The 11,890-nt window shown below is 37.4% G+C and overlaps 1 protein-coding gene across 1 annotated transcript; it reads right to left on the bottom strand.

Moving 5' to 3' along the window:
* Positions 1–9,564: 9,564 nt before the first annotated feature.
* LOC142177602 (secreted RxLR effector protein 161-like) lies at positions 9,565–10,314 on the bottom strand. Its single transcript, XM_075246809.1, has one exon. The coding sequence runs from the start codon at positions 10,312–10,314 to the stop codon at positions 9,565–9,567; it is 750 nt and encodes a 249-aa protein (XP_075102910.1).
* Between the last annotated feature and the right edge of the window lie 1,576 nt (positions 10,315–11,890).

Here is an 11,890-nt window from a genome sequence, read left to right as displayed (position 1 = left end):
AAAGCACAGGGTACAAGATAATGCTAAGGCAAACATGAATACGAACAGAAGAAAACAATATCATATCGATTCACAAAGTTCTAAATAACATAACACAAGCAAAAGAGAATAGAATTACAAGAGTCTCATTACTCATCTGTTTGCAGAATTAACGAGCTAATAAGGTAGAAATTTAGTGCCAGCAGCTTTCTTATCAGTAACAAGGAGATATTAGCAGAAACCCCAAAATTCTTTGTGCGTCAGAGTTCCCAAGGGTCTCAGATGAACTTCAAGCAGTGCTCACACTGAGAGAGGTCTAATAATCATATTTTGGTGGCCTTGGCTTTCAGCTAGCCAAGAGATTAAGAATAGTTTAGAGTGAGTAAGTTTCAGAAAAGACGTAGCAGTATAGTAGTTAAGTCTTAGAGGGTAAACGAGGAAAGGGGGTTTATATGGTAGTGAACATAAACACGGAAATAAGAACATGCAAAAATCAATTTAGAATCGGATTAGGAGAAGAAATCAGGTAAACCCTAGTTTGACAAGGATAAGAAATTGGCCGGAGATCTCGGTGAATCGGACCCTCAAAGCCTTGCTATGAACGTATACAGACGAAATATCATCCAAATCTTGGAGAGTGAAGTTGATTTCCTTTGATTCAAAGACTGATACTTGCCAAAAATTGGCAAGTACTAAGTAAAACCATATTTACATAGTTAACAGCAGTATAATCCGTGAAAGTTAAGTAAATCATGGTAAGAATCCATGGATGTGTTGTATTCGGTGAAAAATTAGGGTGACGACTAGGGTTTGTGAGGAGAGGGGAAGGTTTGAGAGAGTATAGAGGTGGTTGACAGGGTAAAATGAGGCTAGGATTTGGAGTGAGGTTAATTAGAAGAAGAGAGATGGATTGTGAGCTGTTGATCTCTGAGATCAACGACTAAGATAAAAAGAAAGAGTGGGGCGAGTCAAAAGGATCGGGTAGCGACCGGGTTTAATAAAAGGATATTTGGTTTGGGCTGCTGAGAGGTGGGATGATGCAGGCTTAATGGTTTGGGCCACCTTTGCTCCGAAATTTGTTCCAAATTGGGCTATAATTTAAACACATAAAATTCATAAAAATTAATTTATAAAAAAAGATTTAATAAATAATACAAATATTATTTATGCAGCAAAATACTTGAAAATGATGGATTAATATTATAAAAAAATAAAAATGCTATTTTAGAATAAATAATGCAATAAAAGTAATTATGTAGATGATATAGGTTATTATTGTAAATAGTGTAGATAAAAAAAAAATGCTAATATATTATGTAAAAGGAGATAAAATATTATAAAATGCACAAGGGTATAGAATGATAAATCGGATAATTAAATCACCTTAAAAATAATTTAAAGAGATAATTAAAAAATATTAAAGCAAATTAATATGCGAGAAAATCAAATTTAAAGCTTTTTAAAATTATAGAAAATTATAGAAAAAATAATTATATGACCCATGTAAGTAGGGTAAAATGCAAAATGCTATTTTGAAAATATATGGAATACCTTATAAACATGAGAGAAAAACTGGGTATCAACAACTGCCCCTCTTTACCCGAAAATGATGAAAGAGTTGTCGGGTAAAGAAAATAATGACCAATTTTGTCTGAAATGAGCGAGGATGATGTGTGTTTAAAAAATGGGGGCCGAACCCTCGTTCTTGAGTTGCCTACATATCTCTGGTGTTACGGGAGTCAGGCCGTGTGTAGTTTTGGATCCACCGGTGAACAAAACCGATGGAGTTGCTATAAGAGTGGTCGTGTGTTTCGAAAATGAACTTTTGGGTAGGATAGTGTCATGAGTAACGGATAATTTCAGGTGGAGTTATGAATGCTAATTGGGACGTTATGGATGTACGTGGCAAACATTTGAAAAATTATGGGATAAAGAGTAATCAATTGTTGATTATCGGTTACGTTTGAGACAACCAAACGATGTGAATGTTATGAACGAAAAAGGAGCAAGAATTGCTCTTGTTTGTAGAACGGTTACCTCATGAGTTACCTGCAAAACTTAACACACGATGCATGTGAATATATGGGATTATTGCAGTAATTTAAACATGATGCAAATTCCCTTCGAACCATGAGAGGTTTCTCTGGACGATGAGGATGATGTCTTTAGACCGTGACTTCCCGGGCCATGAAGCGAATGATAAAGGATTCGCCAGCCATGAAATGGTGTCATCGAGCCATAAGGATAGTACTTCTGGACTATGACGCCTTTGAATAATGATATGTAATTTTGAGAGATCCTCAGGCTATGGCATGATGTCTTCGGGCTATGAGGATGATGTCTTTAGACTATGACGCCTTCGGACAATGTGGGGATGTTTCATCCCATAAAATGCAAAGATGCGACGATATCGATCATTTGATAAAGGGAATAGGTGATGCTTAGTCATATGTGAGAGCAAGTCAAGGCAGTGATTAGCCTTATGCCAGTGATGAAGACAATGCTTAGTCTCATGCGATGTAATGTGGGCGGTTCTTTGCCCAATGCAGAGAAAGGCAACGTTTAGCCTTATGCAATAATGGAGGCGACGCTTAGCCTTATGCAATGTAATGGAGACAGTTCTTAGTCTTATGCGGAGGAAGGAAGTGCTTAGCCTTATGCAATAATGGATGTAGTGCTTAGCCTCGTGCGATGTAATGGAGACAGTGTTTAGTTTCATGCAAAGAAAGGCAACATTTAGCCTCATACACTAATGGAGACAGTGCTTAAACTCATGCAATGTAATGAGGCCAGTACTTATCCCTATGCAGAAGAAGGCAGTGCTTAGCCTTATACAATAATGGAGGCAATTCTTAGCCTCATGCAAAGTAATAGAGACAGTGCTTAGTCTCATGCAAAGGAAGGCACTGTTTAGCCTTATGCAATGATGAGGGCATTGTTTAGCCTTATGCAATGTAATGGAGACAATGCTTAGTCTTATGCAAGGGAAGACAGTGTTTAGCCTTATGCACTAATGGAGGCAATGTTTAGCCTCATGGAATGTAATGAGGGCAGTGCTTATACCTATGCAGAAGAAGGCAGTGTTTAGCCTTATGCAATTATGAGGGTGGTGTTTTGCCCTATGAAATGTAGTGAGGGCAGAGTTTAGCCTTATGAAGAGGGAAACAAAGATTAAATATGAGAAAGAAAAGTGGTTCTTAGCTTGACGCACTTGTGCCTGGCGACTACTATCGGTGTGAGGATAGCGGTCTTATTATATATTCGTGGATGTTCTTATTATGTCCGTTATGCCTGCATCCAAAGAAAAATTGTAATTTTTCGGGGGGAAAGGTCCGTCCGTGCTTTTGATTGCTTATTTCACCTTTGCTCCTTGTCTTGACTCCTTGTTCGAGTAACCATGGGTAACATCTGGCCACTACGGAAATGAAATTTTCGAAAATATGTATTTGCGATAAATCATTAGTGAGAAATATAGTTGTTCAAAATATGTGATGATGCATATAACAAATAATTTTGTCGAATCATATACTATGACACACTTTGAGACATTGTGACCTTCTCAACTCGGACTTTTGAGGACTCTCCTCAAAATTATGCCCCAGTTTGAATGTATACTTCCGGCAATCCTTGACGTAATGAGATTGATGAAAACTAGAGATTTTCCCCAGTTCCTGACCATAGAGGGGAATGAAGATTTTATTATGATGTGACCAAACCCATAAGGCTTCCTACGTATCACATCTTAAATGAAAATCAGATCAAGCATAGTTCATGTTACATTAAAAGAAAGTGCAAATATAATCTCAAACATAATATCTCTTGTCGGCGTCCGAATTGATAGATTTTGGCCATATTTCTCCATCCATCTTTGCATGTATGAGCGCTCCTTCTCTCAGTACTCGGCGAACCATGTAAGGGCCTTGCCAGTTAGGTAAAAATTTTCCTTTTTCCTCGTCCTGGTGCGGGAAGATTTGCTTCAACACCAATTTCCCTGGTATGAATTGCCTCGATCTAACCTTCTTGTTGAAAGCCCTTTCCATTCTATTATGGTAGAGTTGACCGTGACATAATGCGTTCATCCTCTTATCATAAATGAGAGCCAGCTTCTCATACCGACTCTGTATCCATTTCGCATCGCTGAGTTTGGCCTCCTGTATGATTATTAGGGAATGAATCTCCACCTCGGGGGATATAACAACTTCAGTACTATAGACCAGTATATAGGGGGTTGCCCCAATTGACTTGCATACTGTGGTGCAGTATCCGAGCAAAGCAAATGGTAACTTCTCATGCCATTGATTGTAATTGTCCACCATCTTTGTCAATATCTTCTTGATGTTCTTGTTGGCGGCTTCCACAACTCCATTCATTTGTGGCCTATATGCTGTAGAATTCTGGTGCTTGATTTTGAATGTTTCACACATGGCTTTTATCATATCACTATTGAGATTGGCGGCATTGTCGATAATGATTTATTTAGGCACTCTGAATCGACAAACAATACGATCCCGAAAAAGTCTGCTACGACTTTCTTAGTCACAAGTTTATAGGAAGCGGCTTCGAACCATTTTGTGAAGTAATCTATAGCGACCAAAATGGATTTGTGTCTATTTGAAGCAGCATGTTCAATCGGTCTGATGACATTCATGCCCCAGGCAGAGAAAGGCTAGGGTGAAATCGTTGCATTGAGCTCGTTGGGTGGCACCCGTATCATATCAACATGTACTTGGCATTGGTGCCACTTTTGAACATACTTAATCCAGTCTGTATCTATAATCATCTAGAAATACCTTGCCCTTAATATCTTCTTGGACAAAATGAAACCGTTCATGTAAGGTCCGCAGGTTCCGAAGTGTATTTCTTCTAGCAATCTAGATTCCTCCTTGGTATCAACACATCGCAGAAATCCCAAATCAGGAGTCCTTCTATACATAATTCATCCTCTATGAAAGAAGTGGTTGGCCAATTTTCTGAGCGTGCACTTTTGCGTGTGTGTAGAATTTCCTGGGTATTCCCATTTCTTCAAATACTCATTGACATCGTGAAACCATTGATTTCGATAGAACTCTTCTTCAACATGAGCACAATAAGTCGACTGCTTACGAATCTCTATCAGGATAGGATCAATAAAATTCTTATCTCGATGTTGTATCATGGAAGAGAAGGTAGACAGTACATCTGTGAATTCGTTCTGAATTATGGCAATATTTTAGTGTTCTTGGTATCCCGTTCTCCGAGTACTTGATGTACCAACAGATCTGAATCACCGATAACCAACAACTCGTAAATGTTCATGTCGATGACCAATCTGAGTCCCAAGATGCAAGCTTCGTATTTTGCCATATTGTTGGTGTACGGGAACCTGAGCTTGGCGGATACCGGATAGTGTTGACTGGTTTCTAATACCAAAGTAGCTCTGATGCCCACTCCTTTGACGTTTGGGATCCGTCGAAAAACCTCCTCCAACCATCATATGTTTCGGCAATATCTTCTCCTACAAACGACACTTCCTCGTCGGGAAAGTATATTAATTTCTGCGCCATTACTAATCTCGCTCCAGCCTGGTTTGGATTCGCCCACTATATTTGGGCTGTCATGGGTTTTGCCTATCCCACTTTTTTCCCCATATAAAACATTTATCATCTTCTGCCATATTTCCTCAGTTCCCCTACTGTATCTCCATAACCATTTAAAATGAAAGCTTCTATTATGTAACTTGTTTCTCACTTCCAACCCCCGTCTTTTTATCTCCAATAACTACTTGCCATTTGACCAAGCGAGTCTTTCTTTTATCAGAGTTCCCATCTTATAGGAATGGCAATCTATTGGGTAGCAGAATGAACAGATTAAGGTGTTAAAGCATGATCTTTTCAATAAATTCTCAGCAAATGTACCCTCAGAAAATGAATAGATGGTTCATTTCTGCATGAGAATGAGGTAAAATGGCAATTATTAACTTCATCAAGGCCATAACCTAATGTTGCGTAAATCAAACAGGATAAAGAGAAGGAATATCTCCTGTAAAATAAAGTCCCTTCCTCCAAGTTCAATATAGCTTCTTTGGCCAGTTCACTTATAAAATGGGAATTTGACCATCTTCTTATATAAGATTCAGCTAAATAAATGTATAATAGAATAATAGTTGTTAATCTCATAAAGTGGAGTAGTCTTTTGAAATATCAAGCAATTCTATTTCGTTGTAATTTTAATTCTTTAATACGATTTTTTTTTTTAATAATAAAACGATCAGGTAAACTGGGACTAGACGGAAAGTCACCAGTCAAATTGGCTTTTTTTTTTTGTTTGATGAATGGTCAAATTGGCATCTTTGGGGTCCAAAGAATATCCATGTACATGGACCAGAAAGCATTGGTACAACCCACATAAATTAAAGATGGATATTTTAAATTAGGGTGTGGATGATTCAAACTATCAACTTGGTGGAGCATTACATTTTCACTAAGTCAAGAAGCTACACAAGCAAGATGCAATGTTTTTCATGCCCACCAGATTGAAAAGATAAAAAGAGGCAGTGTCAGCATTCATTCCCACTATAAAGTAAAAATGCTACTCTCCACCTCACAATTCTTCAACTTGAAGAATAGAAAATAAGGAATGTTTAATTTCTTTACAATGTCGTGGACCCATGTACTTAACATTGAGTGAAGAAGAGAATAACTCTAATGCTTTTCATATTTCAAGGCCCTCAAATAGCAAGCTAATTATCTTTGAATAGACGTCACTAAAGGTACAAGAGGGGGTGAATTGTGGTCTATTAAAAAAATAATCGACTAATGATGATTTTAGTTAACTAGATTAAGAGCAGAATGTAAGATAACAGTAAATGTAGAGAGAATAACACACAACGATTTTATACTGGTTCGGTACCGGTGTGGTACTTACATCCAGTTTTCCTTGGGTCACAAGGGTTCCCTTTAGATTTTGAAAGTATTACAATACAGATGGTTTAGATTCGTTCACCACCAACGGAGTATAGCAACAATGAATTTTGAATAATGACACAACTCACTTTTGTGTTCTAATTCTTCCTATCGTTTGAGACACTAATAAACTGAGGATTACAGTGCTTAGGCTAAGAAGTAGAGAGATTTATAAAATAATGTGTGTAGTTGTGCAAATCTTCTATTTGATCTTAGCAGACTTCTTATAGGAGAGAAGAGAGCCGTTGAGCTTTGACCGAAAATAGAGGCATGAGATCTTCAAAGGGATTTGACCCAAGGGGTGCCTCTTCGAATCCTGCTCTTGGGAGGGATCGAATTATACCGTGGCTTTCCTTGTCATAGGCTTACATTGAGGAGACATTCAAGCCTACGATTGAGCTTAATTAAGAATACTGAATATTTGCTGGCAATAGCTCCTTGATTTGTAATATGATTTTTTTTGATTGAGGCCGAATGGATGTGCTAAAATTTGATTCCTTCTTCTTGTCCATTAATTCAGCAATCACATCTTTGGACAACTTCTCATTAGTATTATTTCCTTTTGATGATTTCGATTCCTGCAAACCAAGGTAAGTGAACATTGTCATTATTAAAACTTTGGAATATAACTTAACAATCTCTCCCTTTTTGATGATGACAATCAAGAGAGAGTAAACATTATTTATGAGACTTCCCTTTTTATTTCACCCTCTAAGTTGCTCCTCCTGAGTTGATGCCATTTTCCCCTGAATGAGTGATGTCTCCTCTTGAGTGGTTTACTTCTCTACACTGTTCTTCCCCTTTGACATCAATCAAAAAGGAAAGAAAATAACACAATACAAGTAATATAGGAAGTAATATACATAATAACTAGTGAGGTAGTGCAGCAAAAGTAGTGCCTTCAGCAGAGGCATAAGTTGTACAGACCCAAGCAAAAGAAAGTTTGTTTAAAACCACCAGCAAGCAAGCAAGAGCATAAAAATATATTGTTTGTAACGCTATCACACAGAATCACATTAACTTCTTCACAGGAAATACTTGAGAGTGTTTATCACTTTGGTGCAGAAGGTGTCATAGGAGTTTTCAACATCTTTGACAAGCTTATCCATCTTTTCACTCATGGAATTGAATGTCGTGGTTCCTTGCCTCCGCGTGGCTCCTATATCCATTATGAGCTTAGTCACATTTGTACCTGTCTCCTTAGTAACTTCCCTGATTTTGTCTACCTGTTCCTTCATCTCAACCAGTAGCAGTTTCACCCCATCTAGATAATGCTGAATTTGCTAGAGATTTTGAGAGGCAGTGGACTGAGATGTTGGTTGTTCAGTTTGAACTTCAGCTAGCAATGGAGTGCTTTCAACTTTGGCACGCTTAACCCATCCATCATCACCCAAGGTATACCCCATCATTGAAAACGTTGTCTTATCATAAGTGTTGGTAATGTGCTTCGGTGCAAAGGGTGCCAAATCTACCTTCATGACTTCGAGAATATGTGAGATGAGAAGACCATATGGTAAACAGGCAGCAGACGAAGATATGTCCCTGATACTTTCAAGCATGTATTGGCGAATCCACACAAACTAATCTAGTCTTTTATTATTAACAAGACAATAAAGTATAAAAGTATCTCTAGTGGACAAAGAGCTAAGGGACCCAGTTTTGGGGAGAAGAGTAGTAGCAATCATGTGGGCCAAGACACGATGTTTAAACTTAAGGTTCTTGGGACCGATATCAGGAGGATTATCAGACAAAAAGGTTTTTGCTTCTTCAAAGGAAACTTCAAAATCTTTTGGCCACGAATTTTGCACAAACATATCAAACCCACTAAACTTAGCACAGAAAATCTTTTCAAATTGATAAAAATCCAAAACAATTCTAGTGCCTAACTCCATAGATTCCAAATCATCTTTGTCATTCACAAAAAGGTTTTCATAAAACATCCTTACTGGTTCCTCATAAATAGAGTTTCCAATGGTATCAAACAGAGAAAACAGATGTTGAAAATCAAATATAGCAGTCACATCACAGTGTAGATTTTTCATGAGAGAGAGACTTACAGAGCGTCCATAAGCCATAGATTTTGACTTGTAGGACTCAAACCTTGCTTTTTCATTAGGGCCATAAAAGGTTAATTTGTCCTATGGACCAAATTCCGTGTTCTCCACTTTTCCTTTCTTGCATGCAGCCTTTTTAGAGATTTGCTCCATAGGTCTTTTGCATGCTTTTTTCTAGATAATGGAAGGATTTTCGGAAGATTCACTACTCTCATTTTCCGTTTTGAGAAAATTCGAGTCAATGGATGACTCCAAGTCTACAGGTTCTTCAGGGTTGAGGGGTTTTTGAAATCTTCGGCTGCATCTGGTTGCAGTGGAATAAGAGGGGTTTCTTTTGGCCATGGTGAGAGTGTTTGCTTTGATGAGAATAGAGAGAGTAACAAGGAAGGTAGGGTTTTTATCGGTACTTTTGGGGATTAACGAAGGGTCGCTTTGGTTAAAGAAAAGGCGGGTTCAAAAGGAAGTGATGCTTCTGAAGAGACTGATCAGCGGTACTGAAGAAGAACCAATTATTAGACTTACAAGAAAATTAATTAAACCACATATACTTAAGGAAATAAAATATTTTAGAACACGGTAAAAGATTTGTTTTACAAATTTAGCACAATGCCAATCTTTTTTCGAAGAAAACAAAATCTTTCTTCCAAAAGTGGTTTTGTAAAAATATCAGCAAGTTGAGAATCAGTACTAATAAATTCTAAAATAATATCATCTTTAGCGACATGATCACAGATAAAATGATGCTTAATTTCTATATGCTTTGCTCTAGAATGATGCACATAATGTTTTGATAAATAAATAGCACTGGTATTATCACAACATATAGGAGTAGAGGTAAGAGATGAATCATAGTCGAGAAATTGATGCATAATCCATAGAACTTGTGTACAACAGCTTCCAACAGCTAAATATTCTGCTTCAGTCGTTGATAGGGTAACACAATTTTGTTTCTTGCTATGCCAAGATACTAATGCATTTCCCAAGAGTTGACACGTGCCACTTGTGCTTTTACTATCAATCTTGTCACCTGCAAAATCTGCATCTGAAAAGCCTCTTAGAGCAAAATTGTTAGAACGATCATACCATAATCCTAGCTTAGAGGTACCAATTAGATATCTAATAATTCGTTTAACAACAGTGAGATGGGATTCCTTAGGAGCCGACCGAAATCTTGCACACTTGCACACACTGAACATAATATTTGGTCGACTAGCAGTGAGATATAATAAGGATCCAATCATTCCTCTATACATGGTTTCATCAACCTTTATTCCATTGCTGTCTTCATCGAGCATTGTTGTTGGACTCATTGGAGTGCCGATTGACATAGCATTTTCCATGCCAAACTTTTTGATAAGCTCCTTAGTGTACTTGGTTTGGCTAATGAAAATCCCTTTAGGAGACTGTTTGATTTAAAGTCCGAGAAAGAATGTCAGTTCTCCTATCATACTCATTTCGAATTCTCCTTTCATGAAAAGAGCAAATTCTTCACATAGAACATAGTTAGAACTACCAAAAATAATATTATCAACATAAATTTGAGTAATAAGATTACCTGAACTAGAATGCTTAATAAAAAGAGTTGTATCGATATTACCTCTTTTCAACCCTTGATTTTGAAGAAAAGAGCTTAACCTTTCATACCAGGCACGAGGAGCTTGTTTGAGACCGTACAAAGCTTTAGTCAGCTTGTATACATGATCAAGAAAGGTGACGTTTGCAAATCCTAATGGTTGCTTCACATATACTTCTTCAGAGATGTGGCCATTTAGGAATGCACTTTTAACATCCATTTGAAATAGCTTGAATCCTTTGTGAGCAACGAAAAAAAGTAATATTCGTATGGATTCGAGTCTTGCTACAGGCGCAAAAGTTTTATCATAGTTGATTCCTTCTTGCTGAGAGTATCCTTGAGCAACCAATCTTGCTTTATTTCGAACTACTTGACCTGATTCATTCAATTTGTTTCTGAATACCCACTTAGTTCCAATGATGGATGAGTTTGAAGGTCTTGGAACCAATTTCCATACTTTATTTCTTTCAAATTGAGCTAGTTCCTCTTTCATAGCACTTATCCAGTGAGTATCTATGAGTGCTTCATCCACTTTCTTTTGCTCAAGTTATGAAATAAGAGCCACATGAGATTTGTTCTTCTGTGACCTTCTAGTTGTGATTCCTTCCTGTGGATATCCAATAATGAATTTGTGAGGATAGCCAGGTTTACTTTTCCATTCCTTTGGAGTGTTTGAGTAAGGTTCTCTTTCTACATTAGTTGACTGATCTGCTGGAGACAGTTCGAGATTTTCTGCGGGCTCTTTAGCTGGTTGAGTCTGTTGAATAACTGACTCACTTTGATGATCATTTCATACAATAAAAGACTTAGGTACAAAAGAGATTTCCTCATCTTCAGGAATTTTTTCATTCCTTGGGCGAGGGTTAGTATCAATAAAAACAACATGAATTAATTCTTCAATGCATAAAGTTCTTTTATTGTAAACTCTATATGGTCTACTTGAATGAGAGTATCCAAGAAAGATACCTTCATCACTCTTAGGATCAAACTTACCCAAATTGTCCTTTCCATTATTTTGGATAAAGCATTTGCATCCAAAAGGGTGAAAGTAGCTGATATTGGGTTTCTTACCGTTCCATAGTTCATAAGGAGTCTTTTTGAGGATTGGTCGAATCAGACACCTGTTGATGATGTGGCATGCTTTACTCACAGCTTCTGCCCAGAAGTGATGAGGTAAGGAATTTTTCACAATCATGGTTCTTGCCATGTCTTGTAAAGTTCTATTGTTACGCTTTACTACTCCATTTTGCTGCGGTGATCTTAGTGAAGAGAAGTTGTGAGAAATTCCTTGATCGTTGCAAAATTTTTCAAAAGCTCTAATTTCAAATTCTCCTCTATGATTA

This window comes from Nicotiana tabacum, chromosome 23, assembly GCF_000715075.1.
Source record: "Nicotiana tabacum cultivar K326 chromosome 23, ASM71507v2, whole genome shotgun sequence".
In the NCBI taxonomy this organism is placed as follows: domain Eukaryota; kingdom Viridiplantae; phylum Streptophyta; class Magnoliopsida; order Solanales; family Solanaceae; genus Nicotiana; species Nicotiana tabacum.
This window is presented reverse-complemented; position numbering and strand designations above follow the sequence as displayed.

Excerpts from the sequence above, each read along its gene's own strand:
- LOC142177602 (XM_075246809.1), bottom strand. The coding sequence starts at position 10,314 with ATGGAAAATGCTATGTCAATCGGCACTCCAATGAGTCCAACAACAATG.